Source organism: Capricornis sumatraensis, chromosome 15 (genome assembly GCF_032405125.1).
Source record: "Capricornis sumatraensis isolate serow.1 chromosome 15, serow.2, whole genome shotgun sequence".
NCBI lineage: Eukaryota > Metazoa > Chordata > Mammalia > Artiodactyla > Bovidae > Capricornis > Capricornis sumatraensis.
Window position 1 is genome coordinate 42,349,332 of NC_091083.1, and position 22,898 is coordinate 42,372,229.

At 48.2% G+C, this 22,898-nt stretch overlaps 1 protein-coding gene across 1 annotated transcript in view; it reads left to right on the forward strand.

Moving 5' to 3' along the window:
* SLC24A3 (solute carrier family 24 member 3) overlaps nt 1-22,898 on the forward strand; it is a 424,483-nt gene that overhangs the window by 369,705 nt on the left and 31,880 nt on the right. Inside the window, exons 7-8 of the mRNA XM_068987406.1 lie at nt 10,929-11,003; nt 20,999-21,024. Of these exons, the coding sequence (XP_068843507.1) occupies nt 10,929-11,003; nt 20,999-21,024 (101 nt within the window). The remainder of the gene's footprint in view (nt 1-10,928; nt 11,004-20,998; nt 21,025-22,898) is intronic.

Below are 22,898 nucleotides of genomic sequence, written 5' to 3' on the forward strand. Positions count from 1 at the left end.
CACTTCTGATTATCTGGACATAGCTCAGACTAATAGGTGGTTGCAGGCTGGGCCAGTGGTCTCAACCCCTGCCAGATGTTAGGAATCACCTGGGAAGCTTTGAGAAATCCCAACGGCCCAGCCAGAGCCTGAATCCACTAACTCAGCATCTCTGGGGGTGGAACCTAGGCATCAGTGTTTCCTAAAGCTTCCAAGAGATTCCAATGTGCAGCCCTGATTCGAAAGGTCTGGGGTGCAAAAAAAAAAAGGAAGGGACCTTCCTGGTGGTCCAGTGGTTAGGGCCCCCATTGCTAGGACCTGGGTTCTATCCCTGGTTGGGGAACTAACATCCCCCAAGCTGTGTAGTGCAAAAAAAGAAAAAGATAAAGTCTGACATGGGCTTGGGAATCCATTGTCAGATTCAGGTCACTCTTACGATCAGCTAAGTTGAGTAACCTTGGCAAAGGTGTGACCATGTGGGCTCTTGGATTCAGACCTGGTCAAAATATGGCTCGGTCACTTTCAAACTGTGAACCTTGGGTAGGTTATGTAGCCTCAGTTGACTCATCTGTAAAATGGGATGAGTAAACTATTGGAAAGGAAAAGGCAAGTGAAGTGCGGTGTGCAGTATCTGGCCCATAAGAACCAATTTTTAAACATTGGCTATTAAGGAAGGGGCTGCATCTCAGGCCATGACCTCCCAGGAAACACTTACTATCGGGTCCCTGAAGGCCCCAGATCTTCAGAGGGGCATTTTCTTTCCTGAGAGTGAGACAGGGTGCTCCAGGTAAAGCCATTGTGTTCCTGATGCCTCCACGCACAATGTTCCTCTCACCCCAAAATCTTAGCGCCTCCGAGGTTTTTGTGTGGATCCTTAACACGCTGCTGAGGGACTGATGCAGGTAAAAATGATTGTTCCAGGTGGAGAATTGAACGTTGGAGGAGCACAGGCCCCTGTTCCCGCACCACACGTGGAGGATGAGACTGGGAGACTGCGCTCAGGCCTGCGGGCCAGGGGGTGGGCCGAGTAGGAGATGGAGAGGAGGCACAGTAGAGGGACGAGACCCCCACGCCCTTCCCTCCCCACGTCTCAACTTTCTTCAAACCAGATAACACCACATCCTTACTGTTGTACCTTCCATGCTGCACTTTGATTCCACACCTGAGCCTCTGAACTGCTAAGGCACTAAGTACTCCCCCTTTACGTGGTCATCCGCAAAGTGAAATTAACACAGATACTTAGATAACCTCTCCACTCGATTTGGCTAGAAGCTGCCAGCTCTTTGGGGAAGGGGCCTTGTCGGCTGGCAGGTGTGACTGGCTGCCACAGCCTCTGCTTCACTGCTAAATGCAAATCAAGGCTGGGTATATTTTGGTGTTACCGTGTTTTAATCCTCAAGATCTTTAATACAGGGGAAACGATCTGCCAAGCATCCATTAAAGAACGGTTCCTGGGTTCAGTCTGCCGTGGCTGCAGGATTGATTCATGGGCGTCACCTGTTCTCTCCACCGTGAGTCACAGAAGTTACTTAAAATACGTTGCCTGATGCATCGACTGGGGCTGCATGAGCCACACAGACTAGCAGCCAGTATTTGTTAGTACGAAAATGTCACTGCACACCCCCGAGATCAGAATGTGACTGTTTCCACACCTAGAGGGGCAATTGCTTCCTTTCCAACCTGGCGCTCCCACGGGGGCGGCCACCCACCTTCCCTTTGGAGATGTCACAAGTCAGGTTAGTTCCTGAGATGATGCAAGTCCCATTCTGTGTCAAGCAGGGGGTAGACATCTTCGCTTTGAAGTACGCTGTACACATTTCCTCTCCTCTGTAACTTGATGATGCAGAGACATGTGGCTCCTTCCAGGTGTGAAATAGACCTTTCTAAGTCCATACCCAAGCCTGTGGACTGGAAAGGAGCCGGCCCTCCTGTTTCTCCATCCTCTTTGGCTTCAGCATTTTAATTTTCAGAGAGACCAGAGGGAAATAGGACATCTTCCCCACCGTGCTTCCACTACTGGTTTCTGACAGCATGGAGAGCATCATGTAATGGAAACACTAATGGCTAATAACACAATCGTGTGCTGTAGCCAGCTTCTTACTTCCAGAAGCTTCAGCTCAAATACATGGTCTTGAAGTGAAGTGAAAGTCGCTCAGTCGTGTCTGACTCTTGACAACCCCTCCAGGCCAGAATACTGGAGTGGGTAGCTTCCCCCTCTTCAGGGAATCTTCCCAACCCAGGGATCAAACCCAGGTCTCCCACATTGCAGGTGGATTCTTTACCAGCTGAGCCACCAGGGAAACCCATCCATGATCTTAGCTGTCTTATTTCTGAACTCACATGATACATATTAACTTCGTTTTCCATCAACACTTCCAGAGCAGGCAATGGCAACCCACTTCAGTACTCTTGCCTGGAAAATCCTATGGGTGGAGGACCCTGGTAGGCTGCCGTCTATGGGGTCACACACAGTCAGACACGACTGAAGTGACTTAGCAGCAGCAGCAGCCATCAACACTTCAAATGCAGAGAAGCCCCACTGCCCTTGGGAGACCCCAGTCCCATGGGGATGCGTTACAGATCAAGAGAGTAAAATGATCACTCAAGCCCAGACATTGTCCTTTTAGGCTTCATAATTGATAAAATGAGGAAATACTTGCCTCTGATGTGTACCTGTCTCCTAACCCAAATGATAGAAATTTAAAAATAAATAGATTCACTGTGCTTTAGAGTTCTTTATACTGTCTTTTCAATAGATCAAGTAGGAAAAACTTGGAAGAGAGCAGGAATTTTCTGGCCTGTTTCTTCACTGTACAAAAGGGTGGTTTTCCAGCACCTTTTCTAAAAATTATACTATTTATTTATTTTTGGCCGTGCTGGGTCTTCATTGCTGCAGGGGCTTTCTCTTAGCTGTGGTGCGCAAGCTTCTCACTGTGGTGGTTCCTATGGACCTATTTATTCTTTTTCAGAATTTTTTTTTCCCTTGTAGGTTGTTAGAAAATATTGACCTTAGTCCCCTGTGCTATACAGTGGGTCCTTGTTGGCTATCTGTTTTATATATATTAACATATCTGTTAATCCAAAAATCCTAATTTATCCCTCCCTCCTCTTTCCCCGTTGGTTACCCTAAATCTGTTTTTCATGTCTGTGGATCTAGGTCTGCCTTGCCAGTCAGTTCATTTGTGTTGCATTTTTAGATTCCACATATAAGCAATATCGTGTGATACTTCACTCCTGGGTGTATATCTAGAGAAAACTGTAATCTGAAAAGACGCATGCACCGCTATGTTCCCTGCAACCATATCTACAACAGCCAGGACGTGGAAGCAACCTAAGTGTCAACTGGCAGATGAATGGATAAAAAAGCTGTGATGTGTATAGACAATGGGTTGTGTTTTTGAGCTTACAAGTGTGTGTGTGTGTGAATGCTAACTCGGATTATTGGATCATTGTGTAAATCCATGGTTATGGTTAAAGCAGACACTGCAGGTGTCCCCTCCCATGACCCGTCATCCTCACCTTTTGAGTTCCCACTGGCCTGACTTCCCCATGCCAGAGCCTGCATTCTTCTATCTGAGGGCTCTTCTTGGCTAGGGAATGAACATTCTGGTTGCAGCCCTCAAGCAGTGACTGGTGGAAGTAGGTGGATAAATACCCCAGCTCACTCTCCCCTTGGAGGAGATAGGGAAGAGGCTTGCTCTCCAGGGTCCCTCAGAGCACCCCACCAGGATCACGCCCCACCAGGATAGCACCTGCCCCCAGGATAGCACCCCACCAGGATTTCGCCCCAGTCACTTGCTGCTGTGTCTTTATCTTTTCATTACCTGCCTCACTTTCCCCAACAGTGTTTCGTAGAATCACTTCCCAAATAAAGTATATGCACTCAAATCTTGCCCTGGACTCTGATTCTGGGTGAATCTAAGAAAACACATCTGATGACTTGAAATTACCCTAAATGCCCTTCTTTTATAGGCAAACTCATATAGTCCCTAGTGCTGGCGTGACAATGCCTGGCAGTGAACACAGGCCCCACGCCTGTTCCCAGGAGCACATGCCCGCACAGTCCTTCCTTAAGGTGGCTCGTCTCCCTGAGAATGCTGATGTATGCGAGAACACTCTGAGCTACCAAGTTCTGAAGGCCTAGCAGGCCGCATTTACATCCAACATAAGAGCTCCTGCACCTAATGTTCTAAACAATTGGGAAGTTCGGGTCGTTACAGCGTCCATGGTGGTTGTTCGGTTAGTCAATGCAGAGTCGTCAGGAGACTGCTGTATTCCCAACGTGGCCTGATCTTTATTTAAATATGTCTCCAATAGCAGCTTCTTCGCTTGTCATTTGTTTTTCTTACATGAAACTAGAACTCAGAGTGGGTTTTCTTAGGGAAAATGTAAAATTTTAAATATGAATTCACTTTCTGTTCCTGTTTGCAAAGAGTAGTAAGAGGACATTCATAGTATTATTTTGCGGTTTATTATTGTCTTTGTATATGGCCTGACTCTGACTGTCCATTCTTAGTAGAAAATTTCCAGAAAGCAGGAGCCATTTGTATTTAGGTGACTTTTCCCAGGACTGAAGCATTTTGAACGTGTACTTGAATAATGAACAGACAGTAGTGTCAAGACCTGCCCCTCACCTGCTCTGACCTCCAGCACCGTTGGATGCCCTCAGACCATGTGAGGGACACCCTAGAACCCCAGCCTTCCTCCAAATCTCCTGGCTGTCTTGCCTGAAATAAGAATTGGCTGTGGGAACTATGTCAGCTCAAAAGCTTGGAACAAGACTCATGTTATGATTTTCAAATCCCTTTTCCATGAAATTTGTGTGAAATAACAACATTTCTCTGAAATGATAGCAGTGTTATGTTTATGCCATATAACTGTTATGGTGTTCTGCCTGCTTAAACGGGTTTTTAAAAAGGCAAAGTGTTCATGAGTTGAGGATATTCATTCTTTTTAAAATGTGTCCACAATGTCAAATCCCATTTTCCATCAAGGAAAAAATATTAAATTGTATTATATATGCCATCTATCCACATGTATGACGTGCATGTATTACTATATATGTCAATAGATATATAGAGATTTGCAATACAAATCCATGCACAGAAAATATATAGTTCTATCATAAACAATTAATTTTAACTCCCTAGCAGGAGTCAGAATTCCAAATGATCACTCAGTATTTGAATACAGGAGGAGGTGTTTTCCTCTGTTTTAGAAGTGTGGGTTTTTTTTTCTTTTCGCCTCATGCCACTCTGAAATTAAATGAAATTTTAAGAAGGAAACTGAAGCTGCATATTCAATAGAAGAAGTGCGAAATGCACTCCAGAAATAGAAGAGAAATATCAAGATGCAATTCCAGTTGGGAGGGATTCCTAGAGTGAAAGGGGAAGGACAGAGCCTCTGGCTTTAATTTACAGAGGAGTCTGCCAGTGATGACCTCTTACAGTTCTCGCCGTCTGTATTATTGATTAATGAGGTCAAGGGCAGCGTCACTTACTGCTGACTTTCTCTGGGGACCCGTGTTCACTCTGCAGAGTGTTCGGAAGATGCTGTCTGCCGGCAGATGCCAAAGAGCCTCCCATGTTGAAGCAAGGGTGCTGACAGATCCCTCTGTGCCCATGGGTGCATTCGGGATCTAAGTCAGATGGTGCTGGCTTCTGTTTAGAGATAAAAGGCCCTCCACCGAGAAGCAGAGAGAGTGGCTTGGACCCAAACATCAGTGTATCTATGTCTGTGGAAAAGCTAACACTTCCATCACCAAACAATGAGCTGTGTTGGTATTAAAACAAACAAAAGAAGAAGGAAAACATAAACTACTTAAGTGGAATAGTTTCCGAGTTTTCTCTTTCCCTCCTGGGATATGTCCATAGCACGTCCATATCCCTGTCTGCAGTTCTCTGGGTCACTCCTTCTGCCTTGATTTCTTGCTCGGGCTCTCTTTAAAGCAGTGTATTTTTATATTGAGCTGTGAGTGTGTGAAAGTGTTTTAGTTGCTCATTCGTGTCCAACTCTTTGCACCCCTATGGACTGTAAGCCAACCAGGCTCCTCTCTGTCCATGGAATTCTGCAGGCAAGAATACTGGAGTGGGTAGCCATTTCTTCCTCTAGGGGATCTTCCTGACCAGGGATTGAAGCCAGGTATCCTGCACTATGGGCAGATTCTTTACCATCTGAGCCACCTGGGAAGCTGTGATCACTGCTTTTTGGTCTGTCACCAAATGCCCCTGCCCAATGGCTTGAGGTCATGGAGAAAAGAAGGCCTCCATGGGGGATGTCACAGATGGGTGTCTGCTTCCACCCTGCCTCTGTTTACTCGCAGTAGCATAGTGTGTGGGGTCAGGCCCATGAGATCCAAGCTTTCGGGTTCAGATCCCAGCCCTCATCCCACTGCTAGTTGTACCAGTGTGTTCAAGACTTCAACTTGGCCATGCCCACACTGCCAGCCAGTGAGGGTGGCAGTGCCCACCTTATTGGTTGCTGTAGGACTGAATGAAATAAACCTTCTGGGCCCTCTTGTTTGCAGGAGGTGTCAGAGAAGTCTTTCTTATTGTGGTGAGTAGTGGTCACAGAAGAGGAAAGTAGAGGACACCAGGTCATGATCACAGCTTTCACTGTAGATGCTGCAGAATCAAGGGTGCTTTAATGCCCTCGAGACTGTGGGGAATCATTCTTCTCTGGTTTGACTTCTTTCTTGTCCTCCAGTTCATTGCTTCTACAGAAAGAAAATTGGTTTTGCCAAAATAGACTCACAGACATAGGAAACAAACTTGCAGTTACCAAAGGGGAAAGGGGATGGGGGAGGGATAAATTAGGAATTTGAGATTAACATATACACACTATTTGTGTGACACAGGTAACAAGGACCTACTGTGTAGCACAGGGAACTACATTCAATATCTTGTAATAACCTGTAATGAAAAAGAATCTGAAAAAATATATATATGTGTATATATATATAACTGAATCACTTCACTGTATACCTGAAACATTGTAAATCAAGTATATCTCATTTTTTTAATTTAATAAATAAAAAATTTTTAATTGGTTTTGGTAATTGTAGGCTTTGAACCTAGAGCTGAAACGTGGAGATGGTCTATACATTAAAAACTCTTCTATTTATAAAGAGATACAGTAGGTCAGTACCCAGGCAAATCTGACATTTAGACCTAATGGGATGTGTGTTTCTTAGAGCAGTAAATCTAAATGGATAACTTGCATTACACTTTCTCACTTTTATTTTCGTTTTTATTTTCATTAAAGTTATACACACAGAGCTTAAAGAGGCAACCAGTTCCAGGTGGCTTCCTCCTATCCCCCCAGTGCCAACCTGCCACCCTTCAGAGACAACTGCGTTCCACTGGTTTGGTTGTTCCTAATCCTCACTCTGTGTCTCCAGATCAGGTGCTTCTAGAGCAGTGACTCGACCTTTCAGTTTCAAGTGTTCTCCAAGGCTTTACAGTGTGGAGGAGGAGGGTTAAGGTCTTTTTCAGCCCTCAGTTCAGTTCAGTTCAGTTCAGTCGCTCAGTCGTGTCCGACTCTTTGCGACCCCATGAATCGCAGCACACCAGGCCTCCCTGTCCATCACCAACTCCCGGAGTTCACTCAGACTCACATCCATCGAGTCAGTGATGCCATCCAGCTATCTCATCCTCTGTCGCTTCTCCTCCTGCCCCCAATCCCTCCCAGCATCAGGGTCTTTTCCAATGAGTCAGCTCTTTGCATGAGGTGGCCAAAGTACTGGAGTTTCAGCTTTAGCATCATTCCTTCCAAAGAACACCCAGGACTGATCTCCTTTAGAATGGACTGGTTGGATCTCCTTGCAGTCCAAGGGACTCTCAAGAGTCTACTCCAACACCACAGTTCAAAAGCATCAATTCTTCGGCGCTCAGCCCTGCTCACTCCAAATGCCCAGCCCTCCATCCTCACCAAACACGTACACCATTAATTTACTTAGACAGCAGTCTGTACTGCATTTATTATGACTGTGTGACGACTGTTCATAGCTCAGCCAATACCAGGCAACGATTCGTCTTCCTTCCCTGCACCACTCTGCGCTTTCCCCGTGGTGTACGGCTGTCTCTGTTGCTGTTGTTCTAGGCAGCAGGGCTCTGTCCCCGGCGCTGTCCAGTCTCCTTCCTGTGGGTCCGGAACCGTAAGATATCCCATTGATTTTGTCCTCCTGGTGTCATTTCTGCTGTGTCTTCTGACCAGCTGCAAAAGTTTCTTTCTTTCTTTTTTTTTGTACTTTATTTATTTATTTATTTATTTTATTCTTACATGTGTTCCCAAACATGAACCCCCCTCCCACCTCCCTCCCCATAACATCTCTGTGGGAGAATCACCTCTTACCATCTCTCTAGAATCTTCTTTCACCACCATTCTGGAGATCTTTCCTTATTACAATAGATTTTTCTTGTTTGATGTGAGGATTTATTTTGCCAACATTCTATGCAACAAGTGCTTTACTCCCTGATTTTAGTGGAGCAATCTTCTAGCAGCTTTTTGGAAAAGGATACGTAGGAAGTCAATTTTTTGAGATAACTGAACTTTTATTTTTATTCTCCTCTCACACTGAATGAGCAATTTGGTCAGGTGTAGAATTCCAGGTTGAAATCATTTTCCTTTCTAATTTCAAAGTCACTCCTCCATTGTCTTCTAGCTCTCAGCTCTCTGGCTGAGAAATAAAATGTTATTCTTCGTATACCATCCTATTTTTCTCTCTCCAGTGACTTCTAGGACTCTCTTATGGTTCCAGTAGTCAGAATACTCACAATGACGTGCCTTGGTGTGCATCTTTTTGTCCTTTGTGTCAGAAAAATGGAAGTCCTTAACATCTGAGAGCTTTTCTCTAATTATTTGTTCAATCATTTCCTCTCTTCTGTTTCTGAAACTTCTCTTCTGTAAATGCCAGTTCCCCTGTCTCAGATAAGGTGGGGGATGTCCAGTCACTGGTCTATTTGAAGTGAGGGAAGAAGTTTGCAGTTAAATTATTAAAAAAATTTTTTTTAATTTTATATGGAAGGATAGTTGATTAACACTGTTGTAATAGTATTAAATTTCTGCAACAGTCTTGCAGTCATCCCGTTTTCAGGCTGCCTTTACCACCACTTCTAGAGCTTGGCCCACTGCCAGCTGAAAGACTTTGATTGTTCAATTGTTCTGCTTTCCAGCCTCCGAACTTTTGTTGCTCTGATCAATTCTTCTAGTCTCTTTCTCTCCTAGGTTTATGTCTTGTTTAAAAAAAAAAAATCCCTTTGCTGTAACCCTGTTATAGTACAACAAGAAACAGCAGTGGGACTGGGATGTTCAGTCCACCTATCTTTAACTAGAAATCCAAGGGATTTTTAAGAAAATTCAGAGTTGATACTTGCCACGCGTTCTAAGTCCATTTGCTTAATTATAATAAATTTTAAAATATTCACCACCTTTTATGACCTGATGGAACGTGAACAATCTAGTCCAATTTGTCCTCTTTCGTAGATGGTGAGTGGTGGCCACAAGCTCTCAGAGGAAACAGTCCAAGGAGAGATGATAAAAGGCTGGAGAGGACTCTCTGTTCTAAAGTGATTCTTGTGGCCCAAGTCCTTTTCTTGACAAGCCCTTCATCTGTAACTTGGATCTGCAAATACCAAACCAAGCAAGGCAAAATTAGCGCAGAAAATACTCAGTGTCCCTACAGTGGTGGAAGAGTGTGTTAACAGAAAGAGGCTGCCCTCGTTATTCATTTTTAGTTCTATTTAAGCCATACCTTTCATGTTATTTGAATCCAGAATACCTTCTCTGGTTTGGCTTTGCCCTGATCTTTTCTTTACAATTGGACCCAGTCATCCAGGAAGGAAGAGACACCAAAGGTGGTGTCCCTGGAATCCCTTTTCAAATTGTCTTTACTCCCTGTTGTTATCGTAGCTCAGAGTAGCATTGGCTTTGTCCTTTTCCGCTTATGAGGCAAGGGCAAAGGCAGCTAGGTGAGTCCTGTGGCCATGGGGTGGCTGACACTTTCCTGGGGAGGTGGGAGGGAGGGAGAATGACCCCCTAGGAGGCACCTCTGACCTAGGACTCTCCTGGGCTCCTTTTGCAAAGAGTCTGCAAAAATGGACCTGCTTTGCAAAACACAGGGAAAATACCAGGTTTCCCTCCATGAAAGACTCTGAAGGACTTACCCAGGGGAGAGCACTCTCCTCCAGAACAGGGCCCCTCCACCCACAATGCCCTGCCCATCCCCTCCCCTCCTTCGGTGCCAGGGGTCTCCTTCACCAGCAGGAAGTCCACACACAGGAGGCCAAGGCTGCTTAGCCTCCAGCAAAGTGTCCACTGGTCTCAGCAGAGCCACCACCTCTAAGATAGCATTTTCTCCACATCAATAGGCAAATCAATCTTTTAAAAATTCTGATTAAGCCAGAAGTCAAGTGCCAACAAGGCCAGGCATATCACAGAGATGAGAGAAGAGGCTGGGGGCCTTCAGAAGGGCATGCCCAGCTCTGGGCAGAGTGCTGGCAGGGACAGCAAGTCAGGAGGCTCCTCCCCTCTCCTTGGGATCAAGGATACCAAGGCTGGCAGATTCCTGGGAGACCTCGACCTGGTTTTACAGAACCTTCCTCAGATAGTCTGTCTAACCCAGCCTTGCCTCTCCTTTGGGGGCCAGATCAGAGTAACAGCTGGGCAGCCCTCCCCTTTCCCCAGTTCCCTCCCTGTCTTCTCTCCTGGGCATCTCCCTATAATGAAGTCCTGGCAGGTTCAAACCCATCTTGGCACCTGATTTTCGGGAGACCAGACTACTGTGCCTGAGACCTTCAGTGAATTCCTGCCAACTGGCAATGGGCTGGGCCTAGGGCAGAGAGAGAAGCGCTGAGCTCTGTCTGGGCCGTCACTGGCTGTAACGCCGGAGCCGGGCTGTGTCCCTCGCGTGGTCCGTGTCCTGTTTCTCACCTGCCGCCCCTTCCCCCCAGGTCGTGGCTCTCTCCTCCTGGTGCCTGCTGAGGGACTCCATTTACTACACGCTGTCCGTGGTCGCGCTCATCGTGGTAAGTGTGTGCCGGGTACCTCGCCTCTTCTCTCCCGATCACCCTTCTCAGCTCGGGGCAACTTGGGACTCCTCCAGATGGAACAGGTGCATAGAGGCAGCTGCTCTGGTCACCCAGAACCCAGCCCAGTGGTTCCGGTGCTCAGAACAGGAGGTGGCTCTGCTCACCTGGCTCCATGAGCGTCCCCTGCTGCTTTCCTGGGATTCTCAGGACCCTTTACTCTCACCTTCCTCATGGGCTCTGCTGTAACTCACTTCAGTGTCCCCGGGTATAGACCTCCCTTCCTCATCCTTCCTGTCCCACACTCCCTGTGGCCATTCCCACCTTCATGGGGACACCCCACACTGTGTCCTTAGTGGTGGGTGTCTCTACTGGACACCGTCCTGTCCCAGGTCCAAGTGTCTCTACACATAGAATGAGTTCCCCAAAGCTGGACCTCCTCCTGTATTCCAGCCCCCTACTCCCATCCTAGCCACCTAGCCTGGGAAGGATATTAAACAGATCTTCCCCCAGTTCCCACCATAGGCATTGGCTTCGTTGTCCTGTGGATTTTCACTTTGTGAAGATATCTGCAGTGTGCCCCCTGTAGCCCCTCTTACTTGAGGCTCTTTGCATCTCTGGCCCGAACTGACAGAGCTCATTGCAGAGTGATGTAGCAAGTAGCATCACTGTCAGCCACCCCCTACTCACCACCGCCATCAGTCCTCAGAGCCGTGCAGATGCTGTCTCTGCAAAGAACACCTGCAAATGCCAGTCCTTTGTTTAATGAGCAGTGGCTCCAGGTCTCCTGGGGGGACAAACCCAGGCTGAGCCATCCAGGAATAGAAGGGCGGCAAAGCAGAAAGAACGCTGATGAGGGTGGGAGATCTGACTCCCGGTCCTTCTCTCTCTCACTCTCCTGACCTTAGAGGAATCAGTCTCTCCAGGTCTTAGTTTTCACACCTACCGGACAGGAATAGATCCGCTCAAGGATTTACTTACCTGTTTACAAAGCACTTTACCTGTATAGTATTTCATTGTAAATATTTATGCAAATAAGGGCTTCCCTGGTGGCTCAGACAATAAAGAAGCTACCTGCAATGCAGGAGACCGGGGTTCAATCCTTGTGTCAGGAAGATCCCCTGGAGAAGGGAATGGCAACCCACTCCAGTGTTCTTGCCTGGATAATTCCACGGACAGAGGAGACTGGCAGGCTACAGTCCATGGGGTCACAAAGTTGGACACAACTAGTGACCAACACATACACACATGCAAATAAGTCAAAAGTGACATTTAATCCAAGATTTTGCCCAAGGAATCAGGTGGGTACTTCAGTCAATAGCAAATCCTACAGCAAAGATCTTGGTTTACAACCACAGCCCCCACATTCCAAGGGTGACAGGTGATCAGGAGAGTGGAGACCAGCCCCAAGGAGGAGCAGGGCTCAGACGCCCGCACTGGGATGAACACACACTCCATCTGTATAATTCCCAGTCAGCAGACTTGAGGACACCCATGAGCTCTGTGTTCTTGTACCCGTGGAAGAGGCTCAATCACCCCGGATCTAGAGGCCTCCGTTCACCCAACCCAGACTGCTGGAACGTGCTTTGCAGGAGCTCTGTCCTGCAATGTCCCACCTGGTATAGATCACATGTGCTCAGCTCTTCTGCTGTCAAGGTATTTTAGGATGATTTGTGAAAGTCATTTTTTTCAAGAGATGTATTGGGGGGGGGGTGGTGGTAATGAAAGCAGTTCTCCACTTTGTTGAATTCTAGAGAGATGCCCACCCACCCCCACTAGAGACAAGAAGCCCAAGACCCACCCCACCCCCGGAGCAAGGACTCTGTGATGTCCACACCTGTCAGAAGACTTGTGGACTCAGCTTCACTCTGTTTTCACATAGACGCCTCCTGGAACTGTGTGTGAAATAACTTGTCTTCTGTTAAGTGTATCTGGACGTGTTTGAGACAGAACAAATATATCGTCGCTAATGACTTGTGAAGAAGTGAGGCAATTTTGCTTCCTTGGGCTTTGGGTGACGCTCATGCGAGCAGGGTCTTTGAGCAAAGCAGTCACCTACTGTGGATGAATCAGAGCTGAGCCAGCTGGGCATGGGGCGCTGGCGACTCTGTGTTGCCTCCTATGGTGCCAGTCAATAGCAAGTGATTCTGTGCTATGACCTAGAGGCTGGACTGGGTATTTACCGAGCCGACATCGAGCCTAGATTTCTATGATCTTGAGGAAAATTACATTTCTCCACTGTTAGGAGGTATGGAAAAGAGAACATCTGAGTCCTGGGGGTTTGGTCCTGCTTCTTTTGACTTAAATGGTGTCTCTCCAAATTCAGCAGCACTGACATGCCGCGCGTGCCTCCCGGAAACATGCAACCCAGAGGTTTTTAATCCGATAGGGCCTGGGTTTGGACCCAGGAAAGTTCAGTTCAACCAGGATCTTCCATCATGATTCTGATGCCAGCAGCACCCACTGCACATGCAGAAACTCAATCTCAGAGACAGTCGGATACTATTTCCTCAGACGTTCACCTGCTGCGGGGCAGGTGTCCTCTCCAAACACACTTGGAGAGCCGGAAAAGGGAGGCATCGTGGCATCTTGGTGGTCTGGATTTTGACAGCTGTTTGTTGTTGGAGACCTTTTCACGTGAGACTTTAAAACAGCGTGAGGAGCAAAACAATCTAATACCCGAAGAGCAGCACTTGGCAAAGGAGGTTTCTCAGTGTCCCCAGACCCCTTCCATGCGCCAGCCCCAGGCTTCTGCTCCACACGCTGTATCTTTCTGTCAAGGTTTCCTAGTCTCCTCCTTCTAGGTTTCCCCTAGTGTCATGGTAACACGGTCACTTTTTTTTTTTTTGGCGGCGGGGCAGGGGGTAGGGGTTCCTTGCATAACACAAAGCTTTCCCATTGGACCCTGCAATGGGCACTGAAAAGTCCTGTACTTCGAAGCTCTCCTCCTACCCAGAAAGAATTACCAACCAGCCTAATAATTAAACTCTTTGGGTTTGTTCTTTTTACTCTCTCCCCTTTTTATGGTTCTGAAATATTCAGAAGATGGGCCTCCAAGGTGCCACAACGAAGAGCTCGTTCACCTGGAGGGCAAGTCCCAACAAAGAGGGACCAGATGCTGCCTCTAAATACACTTGCTCAGGCAGAGCAGCCCTGAGGACGATCCATAAGTGCTGGGGATCTGAAGCACTGGGAAAGTCGACTTCTCTGACAGACTTAGGGCCCCTGGGCCAGGGAGAGCTGATAGGGTGGACTGGACTGCTTGACAGCTGGCCTGGAGGCTGATGCAGAGGCCGGGCCCAAAAGCAAAAACACAGCAGGGATGTCCTGAAGCCAGCAGAGCTTCAAACAGTTAGCTTAGAGACAAGGGGCTCCTTTCGGTGTCTGGGATGCACCGAGCCTTTGCTCTCTGCTGTTTTCTAGTTTGTTTCTATGTTGCTGATGTTCAAGCCCGCCTCCTCTGAAGCATATAGCGTGAGTCACTCAGTGGCCTTCTCCTGCCCCGTCAGGTGCCCCCTTTAGTCCTGGGGACGCTTGTCAGGGACGCATCGGCCCTGGAGAAGCCGGATGTGGCCCGGGAGGCTCCCCCCATGACTTGGGTCTCTCTCTGCAAGAGAGATGTCACCGTTGAGGTCCTGAGAGAGTCCCGGCTGCTGTCCCATACCTGACGACATGCCCGTCCACCTGAAGGATAGTCCGCAGACCCTCACAGTCCCTCTGGCTGCCTCTCTCTCACACCAAGGACCCACCCCCAACTGACTGTGGGAGTTCTGGCCTCCTTGTCTGCTTTCTCCAAATCCCAGCAGGCCAGATAGTTTCCTTTATTGAAATGTTACTGTAATTTACATAATCATGTAATTTACATAAATGCAAATGATTCATTTCATCATCAGTCTAACAGCTGCCCTAAAAGGAATGCTTTATTTTTACCCTTCATCTCTGCTTCAAGATCAGGGATTTTGAGCATCAGGAGAAGGGAAGCTTGGCTATGGTGGGGGTAGCTGGGGAATGTGGCGAGCCCCATGAGACAGGCTCCAGATAACTTATCGAGGTTCCCAAATACAGCCTGGGGGGTGCTGCCCTCCTGGAGAAGGGCCAGATGGGCCATTAGCAGTTGGGGGGCCCCAGGGGCAATCTGAGTGCTGGCAGAGCAGAAAGAGCTTATCTGAGGTAACGCTCCCCCCGACTCAATGCAGGCCCCAACTCTGAAGGAGATTCCATGGGGACAAAGAGAGACAGGTGAGCTGACCCAGCCACAGCCTAGAGGGCACTGTCCCATATGGCAGCCACGAGGCAGGTGAGCCTTTGGGGTCGTTTTTTTCAGTTTTCTTTTATGCTGGGGTGTAGTTGATTTACAACGTCGTGTCAGTTTCAGGTGTACAGCAAAGTGATTCAGTTATACATATACATGTATCTATTCTTTTTCACATTCTTTTCCCATTGAGCCATTGAGCTTTTGACAGCCAGCTAGTGAGACCATGGAACCGAACCTTATTTCATTAATTTCAGTGCATGTGGCCACGTGTGGCTAGCACCTGTCATCTGGATAGCATGGATGTAGAGAGCAAACCCTTCCATGGGAAGTATACCCACATTCTCACCCTTTTAACAAGCACAGGCTCCATACTCCACAGGACTGAGTACAGCACTGGGCCTGACGATGAAAGTTCCCTAGTTCAATGCTCATGACCTCTCAAGCTGCTGTGGTAGGAGTCCCATTTTACAGACGGTAACACCGAGGCTCTAGAAATCCAAGGATTTCCCCGAGGTGAGGTAGCTACCCCTCACTCAGGTCTCCCAGGGCAAGAAAAGAAGATGCACAACTATATCAGCCCAGCAAAGAATTCGGGCTTTTCATCCAACAAAACCTGCCTCATAGAGTCTGATTTTGCTGCACCTAACATGCATCTGCCTCTACAGAAGCGCCCGAAACACCTCTTTACCCGGAGACTGAACGTCAGCCTCCCTCTCCTGGGAGTCTTTCATTAAGATGGCTCATCTTCAGTGGTCCAGAAATCATCTCTCTCCCCTCTGTGAGAGGAGGAACACCGGGCACCCACAGGGACGACTGTCCTCTGGCCCCTGGCCTCCATGGCCTGTCCCCACTGATCCCCTTCCGCTCGCTCCAGTTTGGGGACCCTGAGACCCTCATGCTCACGGTTCCATTTCAGGGCCCAGCAAAGCGGGAATGACTGTGGCAGCCAGAAGACTGTCACGGGGAAGGATGTGGACAACGTCCAAACAAACAAACCGAAGGGCCCCCCTGTCCCCCTAATCCCTGCCCAGGCTCTGCGCAAGCCCTGCCTTTACACCAGCTGTTCCTGCCACCCTCCCTTAGCCCCCGCACCATCAGGTCAGCCCGCTGGAGATCCTCACGTGGGAATTCCTGTTTACTCTTCAAGTGGAAACCATATTCATGCCTCACGGCTGTTTTCCAGTGTTTCCCATCTGACTCCTCTTAGAGGGAATCACCACGGCCTCAGCTAAGCGACCCACCCACACCCGTGGCCCCAGAGCCTGGGAAGGCAGGCCTCCAAGATGGCACATCTCCTGAGGGCACCTGTAGCTGGGGAGGGAGAATCTGCAGGGAGCAGTTTCCCTTCCCAGCAGGGAGGATGTTCAAGGTTTCAGGCTCTTGAAAGAGAATGGTGGTGTTGATTTTCTCCTTTTACTTTCACTGCTTAAAATTCTGATGGTGCCAGTAATTACGATTCCAGCTACAAGGTCTCAGCTTCAGCAAGGCAGCCACCCAGCCATGGTTACCGCCTATAACCAGCCAACCCGAGGCCGCCGCACAGTGTGGGGCTAGCCCAGCCTCTCTCTCCAGCCCACTGGCCTGCAACCTCTGGTAGTCCATTCCCTGGTGTTCCATCTCGAGTCTCTGGGATGCTCTGTCATCCAGGGAGTCGCCTATCTGATGGAAGCCTGTCTCTGGGAAGAATTCTAGACCACACGCCAACACTGAAAAGCTGGTTTCCATGGTAGCCCATCTATTTCCCAGAGGCCTGGAGGACAAGTGATTTTTTTCAGATTTACTCCTGTGGATTCCCGATTAGCTGGTCCCTGGAACACCTGGAAAGCCTAGGGCAAAGCCTGAGGTCGATCTGGAGGAACCACGTGTGGGTCAAAGGGCAGGACCAGCTGTGTAGCAAATCTGGGGCCACATGTGTTACAGGGGATATCGTGGGCCTGGTTTCAGACAACCAGCAGAGAACAGAAAGCTACTTCCCCAAGTGGTGGTTGTTCAGTTGCTAAGTCATGTCGGATTCTATGTGATCCCACGGACTGCAGCACGCCAGCCTTGTCTTTCACTGTCTCCTGGAACTTGCTCAGATTCATGTCCACTGAGTCAGTGTTGCTGTCTAACCATCTCATCTTCTACTCCCTTCTCCTTTGGCTTTCAATCTCCTCCAGCATCAGGGTCTTTCCCAGTGAGTTGGCTCTTCGCATCAGGTGACCTAAGTATTGGAGCTTCAACTTCAGCCTCGGTCCTTCCAATGAATATTCAGTTGATTTCCTTTAGAGTTGACTGGTTTGATCTCCTGCAGTCCAAGGGACTCTCAAGAGTCTTCCTCAGAACAACAATTTGAAAGCTTCAGTTCTTCAGCGCTCAGGCTTCCTTACTGTCCAGCTCTCACATCCCTACGTGATTACTAGCAAAATTATAGCTTTGACCATACGGACCTTTGTTGGCAAAGTGATGCCTCTGCTTTTCAATACGCTGTCTAGGTTGGTCACAGCTTTTCGTCCAAGGAGTAAGTCTTTTAATTTCATGGCTGCAAGTCACCGTTGGCAGTCATTTTGGAGCCCAAGAAAATAAATTGTCACTGCTTCCTGAAGACTCCGCTGCAACATCCAGGAAAAAAGGGCAGGTCAGCTGCAGGTCAGCTCTACCCTTACCCTGGTAGGGCCAGTGATCGCATGCGAGTGTAAATGAGGGACCTGCCCGTCAGCATCCCAGAGCCCCAGGAAGGAGCTGCCTCCCGAACGTGACCGAGGTGGGCTGGCCACAGGCGTCCGCGGAAGGCCGTCTGTCCAGAGGCGCTTGCCCTCTGCCCAGATGTCCGGGAGCCCAGAAGGGGAATGGTCCTCCTTCATCACATCCTCCCCTCCGGGGCCGCGCGGCCAGGCGGGGGGCTGGACCTTGGGCGCCACCTAGTGGGAGCCGGCTGGAACTGGGGGCGCGTTTCTCATTTCAGAAGAGGAGAGTGAATTCAGATTTGGGGAAGTCTTTTAAACTCACAGTTCAGTTCAGTTCAGTCGCTCAGTCTTGTCCGACTCTTTGCGACCCCATGAACTGCAGCACGCCAGGCCTCCCTGTCCATCACCAACTCCCGGAGTTCACTCAAACTCACGTCCATCGAGTCAGTGATGCCATCCAGCCATCTCATCCTCTGTTGTCCCCTTCTCCTGGCCCCAATCCCTCGCAGCATCAGAGTCTTTTCCAGTGAGTCAACTCTTCGCATGAGGCGGCCAAAGTACTGGAGTTTCAGCTTTACTCACAGAGGACATGAAAATACAGAGGGATATGCAACACTTGTCTTAGAAGAATTAAATGAAATAAAATCTTTAAGGAGTAAGAAATTCACTCCGTCCAGCCATCAGCAGCACCCAGTGAGAAACACTGTCCTCGGCATTGGAAGTTTTGAGACAGGCTGGCTCCATGCTCCCTCGGGATGCCCTGGAGATGTGCTGCCTTGAAGGACCTTTCCGTGAACAGGGCAGATGTCCTGTGTGGGCGACCATCAGTCAACCCGCCTCCTCCAGGCGCTGCCAGACTCCACAGGCAGGTCTTCCTCTCCACAGACAAGCCTCTTTCCATTCAGATGCTCTCAAAGGCCTCATTGCTAGCCCCTTATAGCCATTGTATTGTTCTTTTTGGAGGCCCCTGGTGTTTCCACCCAATCCTTTTGAGGAAGGGGGATCAAACCCAGACCGTGTTCTCAAGTGGGCCACAGGGTGGCTTAGTCCTTGGGGCTCTTAGGGTCAGGCAGCAGCACCATTGCCTCTGTGGTCTGGAAATTTCTGCTTCTCTCTCCCTCCACACCATTTGCCTCCAAGGGTGGGGCGCCCCACTATTTCTCTGACATTGTGTTCCCTGTAAATTCTGCTCTCACTTTGGATTCCTTTGCACAGTTAAGCCCATTCTGGTTTTTCTGACTGCTATGATCATTAGGATAATAGCTAAAAAACATATAGAGCCCTACCCCCATCTGTCATATGTCACAAAATAAGGCTTCCTTAGAGCTGCTTTCATATTACGGAGTGTCGGCTGCCCTCCCCAGAGACACACATTAAATTGGTCATCTAATCAACTCTTCACCAGTGTCTTGTGCTCTCTTAAGTAGCTACAAATTGATTGCTCTATCCTGTTGCCCAAGACTGATATTGAATTAACTTCAATTAATAGAAAACATTTTCCTACTTCAATCACAGGTTCCGTTCCATGATTTCTTGGATTTTTTGAAAGCTAATGATTACATAAAAGCGACTGGAATGGATTCTGTACCATCCAACCTGGGTCATAGGGAAGTTTCCTTGACTTCTTTTTTCCTGTCCTGGTTTGACATCTTCATCCAAATGCCAGCCTGTTGGATGCAATAATGACAGATGACAAAAGGACAAAACCTGATGGAATCAATGTCTTTTTCAGTGTCTTGTTGGGAACAGTGAGTTACCAAGAAAGGTGGCCACTTTCTCCTCATCCTTCTCTCTACTCCTTCGGGGTGACTGGAGGGAGGTCCTCTCATGAGCCTTTGAGCTGCACCTGCTAGGCTTTGAGGTTGTCTGTGTCTCTCACAACTGGTGGTGGTTATCATCGCCAGCGACTGCATGATGCCAGTGTTAGCCAAGTTAACCATCTCAGTGCCATGATCACCCTCTGTACTGGATGCTTCTGCCTCAGAGACTCCAGTGGGCCCCCGCCCAATGGAAAGCCACTCAGAGATGCTCGAGCCCAAATCAGTCATGTCCTGAGTGTAGGCAAAGAAAGCTTCCTGCTGGAATGAAACGGAGGGTATTCATTTGGTTTCAACACCATGCCATCTGGGCAAATACGGTGCCATGGAAGAAAGTAAGAGCCAGGGCTGGGTTCTAGGACCAACTCTCCAGCTAAGTGAGCAGTCTCAGGAAACAATGCATGTTCTCTGTAGCCCCGTTCCCTGTGTAAATCAATGAGCCAAGCTTAGACCACTTTCCCCCCCAAAATGAGAAGCGATTTTAGATGTTATTAATATATGGACCAGGGCTTGAATAAATTCAGTCCTGTTGTGTATTTCCTTTGGGTCCTAACTGATGAAGGAGGTCTTCTGTGCGGCCCTGTGTGTTCTCCACTGCCTCTGACCCTGATAAGCTCCCTTCACATACGGCAGGCCCATGGCCCAGGGCGTGGGCAGCTAACCATCCACCCAGGGTCTTCACCGCCCTCACTGCATGCATTTTTATTCTCTCTCCACACACGGTGTTGATTCTCCACTTCCAGTTGTGATGCAAAATTTTCTTTGAAAATACGTTCTTTTGAGGAAATGAAAGACTAGGTTGACTGATTGGAAAATACTGAGTCCCTAGTCACCCAAGTGCTTACATAAGAGCTTGAAGGCACTGTACAAGGCACAGAGATATGCAGACAGCTTCCAGGCGGCCCATAAGTGGTTAATGTTTGGACACCCCCACCAAGCTCTGCCTTGCCTTCCAGATCCAAAATTTACAAATAACAAGGTTGGGCTTCCCTCTCACTCCACCCTCAGACAGAAAATGGGCTGATGCTCTGTTCTCGGAACCAGGCCCACCCCAGTCTGCCAGCAGACCTCCCTCCACTGACACTGACCAGGGACTCAACCTGCAGAGAGGGGAGTGCCCAAGGACGCTTCAGACTCCAAACCAGCCCTGGTTCCCAACAGCCAGCCCCGAGGGCAGATAACGTGCAGTGATAAGGCATGTGTGTGCATGTATGTGTGTGTCTAATCTTCTCTTTTTTTTAATCTTCTTTTTCACAGTTCATTTATGACGAACAAGTTTCCTGGTAAGTACCTCTCTTCCCCTTCCAAGTTCCCCTTGCTGTGTTGCAGAGATAGTATCTTAAAGACCAGAGTCAGGGTTTAGGAAAGAAAGGGAAATGTCAGGGCAGCTTGGAACGGCTAGCACTTCTTGGGAACCCTGTGTCCATCTCAACAAACAAACCAGCTTTAACGGAGCAGAGGCCATTTCCCTTGGACTGGGCTAGTGCACTTCCTCTGGAGACAGATCTTTCATCCAGATTAGATGGTGTCTAATTTAACAGTCCTTTTCTGCAGTCAGCCATGGGCAAGGCCAGGGACAAGATTTGATGAACTTTTCCAGTTGTTCAGACCACATTGCCATATTCCGAATACCATATATATCACAGGAGCCAGAGGTGGTGGCACTTCCATGACCTTTAACCTATTAAAGTTCTGCCTAACATTCAAGATAAACTTGGAGCTCTGAAAAATCAGTGATTTCCTGATAGATTAAAAATATTGCCCAAATTAAATATGTGGGAACATTTGCATTTGGGTCAGTGTTCAAATTGCCTTTTTTAAGATGAGTTCTGAGCATGTCAGCTGTGTTTATAATGGAAACAGAAATTGCGTTGTGCATTCTTGTTCCCTGTTTCAAATATTTGATCTGTGGAAGTAGAGTGATGTGAAAATACAGCTACTTTTTCTGAGACAATGTCTCAGACAGTTGTGATGCTGCAGGTAGGCGACTTGCGTGGTATTATTTAAAGCTAAGAATGAGGTAGCAAAAAAAAAAAAAAAGAATGAGGTAGCAAAAAAGTACAAATAATAGGTTCCTACTATACAGCACAGGGAGCTAGTATATTCAGTGTCCTGTAGTAAACCATGTGGAAAAGAATATGTGAATAATAATGATAGGTTTATCATTTTTAAGTAAAAATAAAGATGTACAAAGCCCAGCTGTCTTCATTTGCAGCAAAATGAGTGCTAGCCCTTTGCAGGAGCGACACCTCTGCATCCTAGGTTGTCACTGTGATTTCAGAATTAAAGGTGTCGGGGGACATATCACATTGACCATAAATGTTACACGCTCTTCAGGGTATTAAGGTATTCTGCCGCTCTCTCTCCTCTGCCCAAGAGGGCGAGGGGGAGACAGCTGGGAGAGCTTGCTCTAAGACACATGGTCTGTATACTGACCCATAAGAAACAGGAAGGAAGTCTTCTTTGAATAACAGTGATCAATGGGCTGAAACGGATCAAGATGCCTGGGAGAATCTCAGCTCAGAGGCCAGGGAGAACCTCCTCGTGGGATCCACCTGGACCTGGTTACCATATGCAATGGTGATATTGTCCCCACATGTCCTTGGAGACTCAGTGCAGCACAAGAAAGCTTGCAGAAGCATTGCCACCTGAACTCATGGCACGGTTAACACAACCAGCACTCACTCTCGGCAAACAGCAGGTGCCTAAGCGTTGCTCAGTGTTGCTGCTCTTTGGTAACCATGCTGCCATAAGGACAACGAGTTATGATCGCAGTTGACCTCAGAAATCTTTCTGCTGCGTTTGTGCAGAAAACCTGAAGCAAGGAGATTCACAGGTGGTTTCCCATCTGTTGGTCTTAGAAGGAGCCCCTTCTCATCTCCCTGGCCTTGCTTGTGAAAACCGCATAGGAGGAAGTGAGAGCAGGTTCCTGGCAAGTCTGTGTCAGTCGTTAGCCTCTTTCAGGAGACTTTAGGTGGTTTGGACCCCCGACTTCTTTCGGTAGCATCACCAGCACTGTGTCTATAATAGCCTCATAGAGTATGTGCAGAGTCATTCTTGCCCCATGGGTGGTGGCCCACGGCGAGGCCTGACTCACCGTAACTCACAGCCCATCTCCTCGCCGGCTGACTGTCTGCTTCTTTCCAACACTGCATCC